At 43.2% G+C, this 15,727-nt stretch overlaps 1 protein-coding gene across 1 annotated transcript in view; it reads left to right on the top strand.

Moving 5' to 3' along the window:
* Nucleotides 1–1,798: 1,798 nt before the first annotated feature.
* Nucleotides 1,799–15,727, top strand: part of LOC130530410 (copine-9-like) — a 42,026-nt gene continuing 28,097 nt past the window's right edge. The window contains exons 1-3 of the mRNA XM_057041562.1: nt 1,799–2,175; nt 3,015–3,055; nt 14,871–14,917. Of these exons, the coding sequence (XP_056897542.1) occupies nt 2,099–2,175; nt 3,015–3,055; nt 14,871–14,917 (165 nt within the window). The 5' untranslated portion in view covers nt 1,799–2,098. The remainder of the gene's footprint in view (nt 2,176–3,014; nt 3,056–14,870; nt 14,918–15,727) is intronic.

The raw sequence follows: 15,727 nt of genomic DNA, 5'->3' as shown, positions 1-15,727 counted from the left end.
GATTAAACGAAAAGACTACAATATCACGAATATCACGGCGGTGGCGACGTCCACTTTAATTAGCACCATTTTAAATTTGACAAAGCACTCACCGTGATTTTACAAAAAACGTTAGTTAATCCACCATTGGTCACTTTAGTATGTATAAACAGAATTACTTTATCTTAGCAGTTTATATTTGGCCGGATAAGTAAGTTGCCACTCTGTTTTAAGCAACCATTTGTTGCTAGCAAACGTAACGTAATTAACAGCTTGTCAGCATCCAGCATCGATTACAATTCAGTCGCCTCGTATGTTAACATGGTTTCATACAGCTATTGCCACCCCGTATAAGCAAATATATCAGTTCTTCTTACCTTGTTTAAGCCATATTCTCGAAACAGGTTCTTTGCCGTCTTCTCCCTCTTCCAACCGACGCGAGTGGAAAATGCCGCGCAGGTGTAAACCGGAAGTTGTGATCAACTCCGGCAAGAGCGAATGTAACTCAGTCACAGGTGTTAACATTGGTCTCGCATGATTGACAATGCTCCCAGAGCTTTTTGATTACTAAAAGTGTTAAAACAACACCAAAAAAACACCCACTAATCTAAAAATATTAACAACGAAAAAATAACACTATTGATTATGCTGTGTTGTTTGTTTCATTGTGGTTTATAAAGAGAATTTGTGTTTATCTTGTTATCATGTGTTCTATCATATTGTGGCAAGCTCGAGTTTTGGGTTGCGGAAGAAATCAGATGCAGTTTTCAGTCAGCTTATTCTGCTGTTTAATTGCAGAAAGACCCACTTTAATTAACACTCAACAGAAAACACACGAACAAAGGGAAGTCTTCAATGACACACATAATCTCGCTTATGGTGTCCAGGTGCAAACAATAATTAAAACAGTAATTAAACACATTAACGACCAGAACTCAATAAATAGAACATTAACATTGAAAGTTACAAAGGATAACATTTACAACAAATACAAAACAGGGTTAACACAAACCTGAACCCACAGAACACACTACTACAAAGCATGCTGGGAATTTCCCACTCTGACCCTCCCCAACACGCTACACTATGTTCCTGTCTTTTGTTAGGAGTACTTTAGAAGTTAGGAATGGTAGAATCTTTAGTAAGTGTAATAAAGGTCAGTTGACCCTTCCTTGACATGATTGTTGTTTACATAGTTGTAATCAGCAGGAGACATTCAGACACAAAGTGTTAAACCCCATCGTAAAACGTGACAGCATAGTTTACTGGTGTTCATAGGTTACTCTGCAAGAAGGTGAACTTTGACCTGGCCATTTGGGAAACAACGGAAAACAAGGACTGTGTCAGCATCCAATGGGACGGGAAGAAGAAGAAGAAGAAGAGGTCAACCAAGAAGAAGGACTGGATTGGACTGAATTAGCATCAATAATTTGCCTACATGTTTCTATAAAAGACTGGGTCAAGGGATAGTTAGGTTGTCAGACTTCATGCCCTGGCAATGGACTCTGTTATTGTAGGGTTATGAACTGGCCCAGAGCTCTGTAATATTTGTATCTTGAATTGGTTCTATTTGCTAAATACATTTTGAAATTGGCATTTTTCTTCTTGAAGTCTTCATTCAAAGAACACGTGGATTGGCAGTGACACTCAAGAGGTATTGCGATCCAACATTTACTTACTAGAATGTAAATATAAAATATGATGGATAGATAGATGGATGATAGATAGAGTGTGCAAGTTTATTTTGTGTGTGTGTGTGTGTGTGTGAGAGAGAGAGAGAGAGAGAGGGGGGGGGGGGGGAGGGAGAGAGAGGGAGAGAGGTGGCGTTTGCGTTTCGGTAACTCCAGTTGGCTGCGCTCCCTCCGCCTTTTCCACCTCCACACTGGACACACACACTGCGACCCATCGTAATTTACGAAGAATGAATGAACTTTACTCTCGCACAACTTCCGCTGATTCCTTCTCTGCCATATATTTGTGATTTTCCTCTATTCTGCTGCTTTTTTGCCCCGGAAGCGAGAAGACACCTCGACAATGGATGTTCTGCGGTCACGATCCCACTGTAAATGACCACGTCTCTTTTCTTGGCAGCTGTTCATTACGGTCGTGAGTTCGGACGATGGCATCAATCGGGGACTTCGACCCTCTGAACACCAGAGTCCCTGCAACTAAAATAGAACTTACTGTTTCTTGCCGGTAAGGTCAAAAATCTAGATGATATTCAAAAGAGTATTATTATCATTTAAAATGCAATTAAAAAAAAGTGACAGCCGACCTGATAAGAAAAATTCGATATATATTTTTTTATTTTTAAAACCTAATTTCTTCTGCTCCAGCCAGTGTTTATCAGTGATATTCAGAACCCTGCATAGATATGTGTAATTTAAGCCACGACGCAAATTTTGTAATAATAATAATAAATAAATAACATGGTTCCAAAAATGACACAAAAATAATTTAAGTATATGTAACATTGGCATAGAATATCTCCAAATGGTATTTTTATAAATGACTGCTGGCAGGCTAAATGGTTGACTGCTTTTGATACTGACTGGCTGATGGAGCAGATTTAAAGTGGCAGTGTCTTACCCATGTGAGGCATTTCCTCCCATATCATGCCTGAATAATACATGTTGCTCCCCTGTAGTTAATTTTGAGATCATCCCAGCCAAAGTATACAAACATCTTAGTCAGATAGGTCATAGAGGACTGAGCTCAGCTGTGAATTTGGAGAAAGAGATGTATTGGAGCTCTTTTTCACATTCAATTAGTTGTATTATGGCTTTTCACAAGATTTTGTTGTAAAAAAACCAACAACAAAATCAGATTTCCTAGGGCAATAAATACTGTATATCATTTTGGTTTACAATATGAACCTAAAATCTGTACTAAGGTAAATACATTTGTTGATTCATTATATAAGGGAGCTCTCAAGGTTTTATGGGTGATCTGTATTTTTCAAAACTCTAGCAATAATGATCAAAGCGCAAAACAAAACAAATCTTCTGCATACTAACTTGAACTTGTTTTTATAGGAGTCTGCTGGAATTGGATACATTCTCCAAGTCAGATCCTGGTATGTAGACTATATTGTATTTTGGTCTGTGGTGCTGATTGAAAAAAATGTGAAACAATTTTTCTGTTCCTATTATTATTTGAGAATTACTGCCTATGGTGAAATTTGCCAGAATTTTTGCCAGAACCTGAATAATACACAAGACCTGTTTGGCAGGGAGTATGCTGTGTAGTTATTCTTAGTTAGGAATGGTGGGTATGATGATTTTGTTATTTTAAAAAAATAAAAATAAAAAATCCACATGTATTTGTGGCCGTTTACCCCTTGATTTTTCTTGAATTTAAAATGCAAGTCTCAGACACTATGCACTTGAGCTACAGTAAGTACAAACTTATTTTAGATATATTGTATATATTTGGTTTATAATACTGTAAAGAATGGAGAAAATATCCTAATTTCTAGAATACTACACTCCTGGCAGATAAGTCATTTATTTGCACAGTACAACACTGGGTGCCATCCTTGTGATGTACTGATTGATCTTTTCGATTTCATCCTAAGTACTGGCTCTCTAATCCTCAGCCTCCTTCTTTTGCTTGGTGTACATTCTTAGGGGGATAAATCTTCCATGCATTGACCGTTGGTGTCTTTATGTGAGTGACAAAATGCAAAGATTGATCTGTCGGGCACTATACTCTCCAATGATCACTGCCCTCATGTACATACTCATTGCAGCTGCTATCATAGCTGACAGGAGCTTCCATGTTTTACTGGCCAGTAGTTAGACAGGATTGCCTCTTTTGTGGATACTTTGGGTTCAGGATTTCAGTACTCCACCAAGCCTTGTTCCTATCCATTAGCAGCTCCTGATTTTTTACACAGGGACACAAAACACCCTGTTTAGAAAACACACAGAATAACAATAATAATAGTAATAATAATAATAATAATAACAAAATTATTTTTTTTAATAATAATAACAACCATAGTAATAATAATAGTAATAATAACAACCACAATAATAAATAGATAGATAAATAAATATTAAGAAAACAACAATACAATTTATCCCACAAGGGGGTGTGCAAAGTGCAAATGATCCTCCGTTTATTGCATAGTACATTTCTGTGACACCATATATCGCGGAATTGGCCGAGGTCATTTATCATTTTATAAAAAAAACAAACTCCAACCTCAGCCTACACCAGACATTGCAGCACCACACAGAGGTGGCTTCACTATCTCCAGCTTTTGAAATTTTGTTTTTCCTAGAGATGTAAATCGCCATTTTGGCCTCACCACTGTTGGGTTTTCTGGGTTGTGCCGGTTGTTGTCCTGCAGGGGGTGGAATGGAGCAGAATTGGTAGCAGCTGGCACTGCGGGCAGGCGCATCTGTAGGCAATTTACATCTTGCTGCCTATTTAAGCAGGTTGTGCATGCCTGTCAGGACCAGGGTGTCTGTTTGTCTTGGCTGAGTGACTGTTGTGTGAGCGTATCTGTTCGTCTCCCTCGTTCCCTCTGTCCTCGTTCTCCCTCGTTCCCTCTGTCCTCCCTCCTCTTAAGGCAAGTACAACACCTCCTGCAGGACCCAATGCATGCCGTCCCAGAAGAAGGCCAGAACTCTTGTCTGAAGTTGTACTAGTAATCCTGAGGGTGGCTCGATGCAACTGAGCCAATGCCAAAGCACAGAGGCCACCAGGTTATTGAGGACAAGAGTTCTGCCTCTGTACGACATGTGGGGGAGGAGCCATTTCCATTTTTTTTTTTTTCTTCTACCTTTTCCAATGTGTCTAGCCAATTTCTTTTTTCAGTTTCTTTGTCTCCAATAAAAACACCTATTTTAGGCTGTCCCTCTGCCAGGAAAGATCCTGGGGAAGGACCGGCAGATCATTTGTCCACCTGCCAACGGCCAGGGCCTCACTCTAGTGTCAGTTTACCCTGGCTGCAGACAGGCGGTTGAATAAAACCTTTAAATTAAATGGGGTGTCCACGTCACTCTGCCTACGCACCACTATTATTATATCATCTGCGTAGGCAGATAAAACATATTTTTTCGTAAAAGGACAGCAAAACCAGGCCATCCGTTTGAACGGATCCTAGAGAGGAGGGGTTCGAGGGAGAGAGCGTAGAGCATTCCAGAGAGGGCGCAGCCCTGCCGGACGCCTCTACATAACCTGAAGGGGACATGCAGACTGCCACTGAAGTTCAGCATATTCGCAATGTCACAGAACAGGACGCGGATCATCGCTATGAAGCCAGGGCTGAACCCGAACCTCTCCATCACCTTCCAGAGGAACTCTGGAGGAACAATAATGGTGATGGTGTTCAACCCGGTCAAAAGCCTTTTCCTGGTCTCACGAAATGAGACCAGTATCGATGTCCAATGACCTAGAGACTTCCGAAATATCCCAAAGTAGGTGGACGTTATCTACTATAGACCTGCCGGGCACACAGTAAGTCTGGTCCTGGTGGATGACCTGCTCCATAGCTTCTTTGAGCCTGGAGGCCAAAGTCTTGGACATAATCCTATAATCCACACACAGCAGAGACACAGGGCGCCAGTTCTTAATCTCCTGCAGGTTGCCCTTTTTTGGCAGGAGGGTGACCACCACTCTCCTACAGGACAACGGCAGGGAACCCAAGGCCAAGCTCTCATTGAATACCTCCAGCATGTCGTGGGCCACAATATCCCAGAAGGCTTTGAAGAACTCCACCATGAGCCCATGGACACCTGGAGCTTTCCTTCCTTTCATGCTGAGCAGGGCGGTGTGGAGCTCGTCGGTTGCAACGGCCTGTCCAGCCGCGAGTTTGTCTCTTCAGAGACCCGAGGAAGGTCCCCGCAGAACTCGTTGAACAGGCCGTCATCCCTGCAGTACTCACTCTCATATAAGGAGGCAAAGAACTCCACTGCCCGCTTCCTTATCTGGCCCGGTTCCACGTGTTCCTGCCCTGTGCTCAAAAACAGTGAATGGATTATTAGGTTCTGTCTTCTGGCTTTTTCTCCAGCCCAAAAAAGAAGCTAGAGGGAGCATCCATCTCAGTGAGGTCCTGAATCCGGGACCTGACCAGTGCGCCCTGTACCTGATTGTCCAGCAGGCTGGCCAAGGCCATTTTTTTGGATTGGAGGATTTCAATACACCCTCGATCTCCTGTGGAGCTGTCAATCGCCTCTAGCTCCACTATCTCCGTCTCTCGGTCTTTTATCGACGTGCGTGGCATTGAGAGTATACTGCTGGCACAGGAGCTGTATCTCTAATTTACCACATCCCACCACTGTCCTAAGCATTTAAAATCGGATTATTTCTTTCAAAACTCTGACCAGAAATGACAAAAAACCTCTCTAAAACTATTGTCCTGGGCTAGTATGCACTAAATGCCAGTATGCACTCCTGAGCATAATGTTCTTTATAGTGACTTCACCTAAAACCAACGAGTAAATGGTAAAACCAACTGGCATGATGTTACACTGCCTAAAAACACTGAAGTGATGCCTAAAACAATAAAAACGGTCAAGTCTGGCCGAGGAGATCCTACCATCACCTAGGCGGGACTAAGTGTATTGCCTGTTGTCTGCATGCATCCTCCTTTACACATCCACCAGGCCATGGAAGAGGCCAGCTGTCTCAGACAATGTTGCGAGGCTGGATGAGGCACCGTCCCCTCATCACATGCTCCACCTCCAGTAATGATGGAGTGAAGCCCCTTGAAAAAAGGAGGCCCACCCCACCACTGAGGGTGGTGTTGTGGCTCAGCAGCACCTGCCCTTCTCACTCCTTCTCCCAGTTCGCTTTGATGCCTCTGTCGCTGTGGGCCTCCTGGAGAACATGACATCAACATGTTTTCTTCTTGCTGTGTCGAACACAAGTGCCCTTTTTTTTTGCATCCCTGGCTCCATTGACATTCAACGTTCCAATTTTGAATGTATTCATGGCGAGGGGGAAAAAAATCAAAGACTGTTATAAATAAATACAAGGAAACATGGTAAACGTTTTTTCGATTCAGCTGTTTCCTCGCCTTGCCCATGTGCTTCTTCAGCCTATAGATTTCAGGGTCTGTGATGTCTGACGTTGCCTTATTCCTAATTAAAAAGCTTGCTGACCAGATGAAATGGAGCCTGTCAGGGAAATATGTTCCCAGATCAAGGCCTTTCATGCCCTTGGTCTGCGTAAGGAACTTTTTAAACAAGCTTGGAGGGTACAAGTCAATTTCCTGCCTGTCTGGCATTGTCCAGGACAGTTCGCTGAAGTCCGACATGGACTCGCAGTCGCTGGTGTCTGTGCCTGCTGCTGCATCCTCCAGCCTTCTGGTTTTACCCCCTTGTCCTTCATAGCACTTTTCCGCTTGTTCCGCCACTTCGCAGGAACAAGCCACCACTCGGACGCGCCACTCGTGCCCTCACCTGCACTCACTGCTCCCTCACCTGTGCCCACTGTCTCCTCACCTTGCTCCCCTGTGCTCACTCCTCCCTCACCCCGCTCACCTGCCTCACCTCACTCACCTTTGCTCACTCCTCCCTCACCCCACTCACCTGTGCTCACTGCTCCCTCACCTCGCTCCCCTGTGCACTACGTTTTTGTGCACTACAAAGTGGTAATATCACTCGAGCCTACATGAATTGCTTCATTACTGCCTGTCAGTGCAGCATTGAGCTGCTTACTGAAGATACAGCCTATGTATTTTGGCATGAAGCAGAGAACAGAGGCGACATGTACAGCGAAGTCAGTCCGGATTGCAATTGCCATCCATCCATTCATCCATCCATCCATCCATCCATCCATCGCTTATCCGGGGTCGGGTCGCGGGGGAAGCAGCCTAAGAAGACAAGCCCAGACTCCCCTCTCCCCAGCTACTTCATCCAGCTCATCCGGTCGGATCCCCAGGCGTTTGCAGACCAGTTGAGAGACATAGTCTCTCCAACATTTCCTGGGTCTTCCCGGGGGTCTCCTACCGGAGGGACATGCCCTGAACACCTCACCAGGGAGGCGTCCAGGGGGCATCCTAACTAGATGCCCAAGCCACCTAATCTGGCTCCTCTCAACGCGGGGGAGCAGCGGCTCTACTCCGAGCTCCTCCCGGATGGCAGAGCTTCTCACCCTATCTCTAAGGGAGAGCCCAGCCACCCTACGGAGGAAGCTCATTTCGGCCGCTTGTACCCGTGCTCTTGTTCTTTCAGTCATTACCCAAAGCTCATGACCATAGGTGAGGGTAGGAACGAAGATCGACCAGTAAATCGCATTACTGCGGACACTGCACCGATCCGCCTGTCGATCTCCTGCTCCATTCTTCCCTCACTCGTGAACAAGACCCCGAGGTGTTTGAACTCCTCCACTTGGGGCAGGATCTGCTCCTTGACCCGGAGAAGGCACTCCACCTTTTTCCAGTTGAGAACCATGGCCTCGGATTTGGAGGTGCTGATTTTCATCCCAGCCGCTTCACACGCAGTGGTGAACCGATCCTCTGATCGTTGGAGGTCACGGGACGCCAACAGGACCACATCAAGTGCAAAGAGCAGAGACCCGATCCTGAGGTCACCAAACCGAACCGCCTCAATACCATGACTGCACCTAGAAATTCTGTCCATAAAAGTTATGAACAGAATCGGTGACAAAGGGCAGCCCTGGAGGAGATCAACCCCCACTGGAAACGAGTTCGACTTAATGCCAGCAATGCGGACCAAACTCTGACACCGATCGTATAGGGAGCGGATGGCCCGTATCAGGGGGCCCGACACATACTCTCTGGGGACCACCCACAGGACCCCCCAGGGATACGGTCGAATGCCTTCTCCAAGTCCACAAAACACATGTGGACTGGTTGGGCAAACTCCAATGCACCCACGAAGACCCTGCTGAGGGTGTAGAGCTGGTCCACCGTTCCACGCCCAGGACAAAAACCACATTGCTCCTCATGAATCCTAGGTTCGACTATCCGGCGGACCCTCGTCTCCAGTACCCCTGAATAGACCTTACCAGGGAGGCTGAGGAGTGTGATCCCCCTATAGTTGGAACAGACCCTCCGGTCTACCTTCTTAAAAAGAGGGACTACCACACCGGTCTGCCAATCCAGCGGCACGGCCCCCGAAGTCCACGCAATGTTGCAGAGTCGAGTCAAGTTCCCAGCAAACCCTCACAATACGTTTGGGTCTGCCGGGTCTGTCCGGCATCCTCCCCCACCATCGGAGCCAACTCACCACCAGGTGGTGATCAGTTGACAGCCACCACCTGGATTGCAATTGCATCAAGTGTATTATCAACGTTAAAGCACCTCTACTTATGTAATTCATTGGTGAGTCAGAATTTGTCTTTGGACAATTTTTTCCACATTGCTTAGTCATTGAATAATTGAATTTAGTCTTTGTTGCTGCATCAATTTAATTTTCTGATTCCCTTCTCTGACTTTACACATGTGGTGTATGTATATCTGTCCAATCAAAACATTTGAGAAATGATAAATACAGCCTTGATGCTGCATCATATTAGAGGATAACAAAGGCAAAACGTCCATCAATGGTGGAACTTCTAATTGTGCTACTGTGGTAAATTTCTTCTGGTGGTTGACAGGTGATGAGAAAGGAATCTTCGTAGACACCGACTTGGTTTTAAGAGATGTTTATTGGAGAGAACAGTCATGTATTGTGCAGCTTGCCCGAGGGAGGATTTCGTGGTCCCAATGGTGAAGATCTCCAAAGTGCTTTGTTCGGTAGACCCTTATATATGGTCAAGTAAACACATTCCTTTCTTGTGACTGCATGACACAATATAACCAACCAAATGGTATAGAGTTCAGTCTGAGAGCCCAGGAGCCTGTGGACCCCTGTTGTCCTTCACAGCAATTCCACTTGGCGGATAACAAGACATTAAATCACGAGCACAGAAAAACATAGATGACAGGACACAAATGGGACATGTTGAGATAGTGCCAGGATGGCTGAAAAAGAAGATAAGATCTTCAAAGCTAAGATCCTCAGAGGTCAAAAATCAGGATCTGCAAGGGATCAATACACATTCTTTAGACATTACAGAGAGAATAGGTAGAACATAAAAATTAATTAAAATAAGCTGCCGGTAGAGTCGGGTTGGGTGGGTCAGTGGGGTCGGAGGTCAGTAGGTAGGCATACAGCTTATGAAGGTGGCGATACCTGTAGATGAATACAGAAGGGGGGGAGCAGTAAAACTAACACCACTACATGATCCTCTCGTGGGGCTGTTGAATGAGAGAAACTGGTGGTCGACAAACTTAATCCAGTCCTATAAGGTCCAATTCTTTTGCAATTCCCAACCTCGGTGTTCTTTGCATCTAATTGATATTTCTAGCTTCACACAGCTTTATTTTACCATCTTTTGGAACCAGAGTATATATATACAGTGGGACCTCTACTTATGAACATCTCTACATGCGGATTTTTCAGGTTATGAAGCGTCTCAACGGGAAAATATTTCCTCTTGTTACGAAGGAAATTTCAGGATACGAAGGTCAAAAATATGCTACCGCTGCTACTCCCAGCTCACGGAGTTTAGCAAACACAAACTTGCTTGTAGCTGCTCTGCCATTGGCTATCGCCTAGCATTTTCCTGTCATCCCATTGGCTAGGAGGGACGTCAATATTTACAAGTTTGTGTGTATCCCAGCGTCGCCTTCGTTTCACTTTTATTTATTGTGGTTGTTCGTGTGTTTGTCCATTAGATGGCGGTGTAACCACAAGTGTTAACGTTCGTTGCTAGTAATGATGGCTAACGTAAGATTAGCCTGTAATAGAGTTCATTTTGTTCCTGGAGAAGCCTTGCACTGAATTCCTACATTTATTGTGCAGTAATCTAATTGTAACATGTATTGTACACAAAAAATAACATCACTAGTCTATGTGATGAGGAGGAGAGGAGAGGGGACCATTTCCCAGTGATGTGACGGAGGCCTGTCAGGTGATCATTTTTCTGGGCCCCAGCAGCCTCGGCCTATAGCAGCATAACTAAGATGTTAACCTAATGATTAGACGACCCCCTAAGTATGATAATTTGTCTGTCTATGATAGTAACTGGGACTACAGAATTAGCGACAATAAGCTTTTTCAAAGAGTAAAGTTTTGAGCCTAATTTTAAAAGTAGAGATGGAGTCAGCCTCCCGTACCTGGACAGGGAGCTGGTTCCACAGCAGGGGGGCCTCGCCGCTAACTGCTCGACCCGCCATTCTACCTCTAGAGACTCTGGGGACCACAGGTAGACCAGCATTCTGAGAGCGGAGCGGTCTATTAGGCTGATAAGGTGTCAGTTGAGCAGTTTAACAGTTTGAGCAGTTTAACAGCACAAGTGTAATGAGATGATCAGCAAAGACAAATTAAAATGTTGCTCAAGACAACTCAAGAAAAAATTAAAGGAATGTTAAACACTGTGTCATGTTCCCCCTCTGCATGCAGTTCATGACTGTCTTTTATTCATCTCCACCACTAAGCTCCGATCACTCATAAGAAACATCCCACTTATCTTATGTAACATCATTAAACACTGGAGTACTGCCTGTTTTGAGCCACATGCGTAGCTGCTTCACTCTATTAAAATCTGAAGGAGACATAGTCTTCTCACTCTCACTCAGCCTTGAGTTTCTAAAATTATATACTTTAATGGCAAAAATGTAGCTACTCACAATATTTGTTATGTTCAGCATAGTATGAAAGTAATCCTGTGTATTCATTTTGCTGTGTCTGTTCACTCAGGCACAGGGTGAATGCTTTTTATGAAATGTGATGAGGTGGGGGGCTTTGAGACCTTAATATTGTTCTATCCTAAAAATATATACAAGTTGCTCCTTGATTTTCTGGACAACTACGAGAAAGTTTTGTTTTATGTTATATAGAATTGTTAGCTCTCTCTGCATGAGTAGACTATCTTGAGCAAAAACTGTCATATAAGATGTGATCCAATTTGGCTTATTTCAGAAGTAAAAGTATGTAGATGGAACATTGTTTTATATGTTGTTTATGAACAACTTTAAGATTTTAATTTCAGTAATTAAAAGTCAAATAAAAGCCACACTGGGGCAATCCTCTGTAAAAAAAAAAAAAAAAAAGATTGCCCTGCCTGCTAGAAAGACATCATCTCTCTTTATGTTAGGAAACAAGGGTTTTGAACAGAACCTGAACACAGGCCAGGACAGTGGTAAAATGGTCCGAATGAGTTTTATTGTCAGGGGAACACACAAAAAGACAGAAGCAGTCTTCCGGGACTGCAGGGAGCTCGGAAGTCAGCGTCTGCTCTTCACAGGTCCACCGGTGAGTCCTTAACCAGAAGCAGTCCCCCTGGACTGCAGAGGACTCGGGAGTCCGGCACGGCACACTTGCCGGCCCAGCAAATGGCACGAAGACCTAGAACGTGCCGGAGAGACACAGAAGACAGAAGCAGTCCTCCTGGACTGGAGGGAGATTGGGAGTCAGCGTCAGCGCTTCACAGGTCCCAAGTGAGTCCTCGAACAGAAGCAGTTTTCCTGGACTGCAGAGAACTCGGGAGGCAGGCTCTGCACCACCCAGGTCCAGCAAATGGCATCAAGACCTAGAACGTGCCGGAGAGACACAGAAGACAGAAGCAGTCCTCCTGGGCTGAACGGCATGAAGACCTTGAATGTGCAGGAAAGACGGACCAAGCAAAGCCACACCAACAAAGCCGCAACACTCCCGCCACCAAGCCGCAAAGAAAACACAACACTCTGGTGCTGATGGGCAGGTGCTCCCTATTTAAGTAGGCGACCAGATATTAATTGCCCACAGGTGCGCCTGCCTGCAGCGCCAGCTGCCGCCAATCAAGCTCCTCCACGCCCCCAGAGGAAAAAAACAGACACAACCCTGAACCCCAACACTTTATTTGCCAAATTTAATTGTAATTCACTGAGTTGTTTCAAAGGGATGCCTAGAACATTATCTCCCCAGACAATTCCGCCATAACCCCGGCCAGACATAAGGCATTGACTGAAAAAGTGGCATTGTTGGCATTGTGGCACTGTTCATCAAACCAAATAGTCACTGTTTGGTTTGATTAATCAGATAATATCAGGCAAGCTGTGGCTGTGCCAAACATCATAGTAAATCAGGTCCTTAAAATTAAATTAAATCACTTCACTTCCTCCAAGAACCTTGCCAATCTAGTCTTCCAAGTCTCAGATGCAGGTTATAATACTCCCCTATAGTCTTTCTTTAAAATCACTATCGAAAAACAGATCTGTTGTTTTCAGCTTTACTTCCTTCCCTGAAATGCATGGTTTTGGATCTAAGATGCCAATAGCTTTATTACCATAGGTTAACATGTAAAACATTTGAGTTAATGGAGGGATGATCAACAAAAATTAATTTAAGGTCAAGGGTAAGTTTTGCTCCATGGTCCTTAAAGATTTTGGGTTTAATCGTCCAGTTACAGAAATTGCTTTTCAGACAATTATGACTTTGCCTCTACTAGAATACTAGATGACTAGGAAACAATTTAAATGACCCTGCTTTACCTAAATTACTCTGTGAGGTGTGTAGGTTAGAGATTTTGGTAAGACAAGCCATGAAAGGTATGTTACTGCATTGTTATGTAACTGCAGCTTTCAAGATTGTTTTGGCAAATTGGATAATTGTTAGCAAGACTGTTAGCGAGTTATGCATCATTTTTATTGTAGTTTGTGTTTTGTCTTGCAGCCACCGTTTGTCTTAACCGTTAATTACCCAATGTGCCTCACTTGCTTCTAATTATCCCTGCTCTCTTTCTTGTATATTTAAGCCATCTTCTCCTTACCTTCTGTGCCAAGCTTTATTTTGTTGGACCGTCCAGTGTACCCTTTGTGCTTTGTTCTTGTGTTCTGACTGTCTGGATTACTGACCTGATTCTGTCTGCTTGTTTGGGTTGCTTTAAGGTACAAACCCGAATAGAAAACGTTTAAAATTCTCAACCTGTCTGTTGTTTGTGACATGACACGAGTCCAGCTCAAGTAGTTTCCGAGAATTTAAGCAGATTCATCTCAAAAGTGTTATTTCTTCTCTTTTTAACTGAATGTCATGTTGCTGGATTTAAGAACAGTTAGCTTTTTGTCTTGTTAATAATCTTTTCTAATTATAAATCTTTCTAGAGCTCCACGGTGGAAAAACCTTTTTTACAAATTTCAAAATATGCCATTGCTATTACATTCTGAGTGGTCATTTATGATGACCTATGCAATATTTTAATGGCACTATACTGTAGTTGCTTAATAATATTACATCAAAATATATGTCTTTCATTAGAATAAAAACATACATCTCCATGGTGGACAAATTGCCATCAATGCTGAGTGAACCATAAATTTCTTTATGGGTTAGAGTGGTCAGGGGGCTTAGAACGTTCCTTTAATATCCCATTGTACCCAGTTTAAGAAATTAATATAACAGGGAAATGGTTAAAACTTTTTACTGGTGCATAAAAGCCCCACCACCCTACAATATAATGGATTTGTCTTGTAGAATTGTATTTTAAGTTTTTTAAAATCCATACCTCATACAAACGAGGTTTGATTTTCAGTTTCTATTGATAGGTAGGAACTCACCTATCAGTTATATCTGCAATGCATCAATCACATTTTCACGTGGGCAGAGTTTGATTTTTGTTCCCTCCTGACTTATATTTTATGTATTGTCACAACAACGAAGAAGAAGGGCAGCTGCAAAGCTTCCAGAGCAGAAGATGATGCATGTGTGGATGGATACATATTAATATTATAGACATAATTTAAAATATATGTCACTTATTGATTTTGTTATGCCATTGTTTTGATGCATGTCAGATGCTGAAGCTACAGGCATCACTTAGAAACAATAAATACTCAACTGAATGTTCCTTTTTCCTTCTATACCTTGAACTCCTGTTTTTCCTCTGTACAGTGGTTGTGCTATACTTGCAAGCTGTTGGCACCAAAGAATGGAGAGAGGTGAGTAAACCTTAATTAATCTCTGACAATGACATTGTCTGTCAGGTATGTGTATAGTATATATAATGATTTTTCTTTTCTGACTTCTGTGGCACTAACTAATCCTCTCTAGAAGTTGAAACTACAGACAGTGTTATTACATTTAATGAAAACTAATATTGACATTTTAGGACAAAAAGTTGTTAAAAATCTTCTTTGAAATTGTAGGTATAACATTGCAGTATTTCCAAATGCTCTGTCACAAACTTCAATTCATTAACTCAGATATGCATCCCCACAAAAGAAAAACAATTAGGAATTAGTGAAATTGGAAACCAACGGACAACACTCATAGAAATAGAACTGCTGCACACAATAGCATTTTGAATAAAGAGCCGATTCTGAGGCCCATGGATTTCTATTTAGGTGTATTTAGGTAATGGATAAAATAGAGACACATTTGATTGCACAGATTATATTCATTGAATGCTGAAGACAGAAGGCAGCGGTATTGAGGCTGCAGGGAAGCGGTAACAAGATCAATAGCTCATTACCTGGTGCTGTCGGGTCTAACCATGGAGGCGAGGCTGGCAGCCTATAGGGATTACTGGTATAATTGCCACGGAGATGTTGGAACCAAATGGCCCAAGAGACACCGACCCAACACCGGCCTATAGGTAGATCTCGTATAGCAGCCTAATTTCCCAAGAGATTATGGATTCAGTTAGCTGGACAGTAATGACACTGTTGCTGTTTTTTTTGTTTGTTTTCAAAGGAAAAGTGTGGAAAGTGTAAAAATAAAACATGGGTTCCTTTAAAATTTATTTCATT

Source organism: Takifugu flavidus, chromosome 8, assembly GCF_003711565.1.
Source record: "Takifugu flavidus isolate HTHZ2018 chromosome 8, ASM371156v2, whole genome shotgun sequence".
Lineage (NCBI taxonomy): Eukaryota > Metazoa > Chordata > Actinopteri > Tetraodontiformes > Tetraodontidae > Takifugu > Takifugu flavidus.
This window is presented reverse-complemented; position numbering and strand designations above follow the sequence as displayed.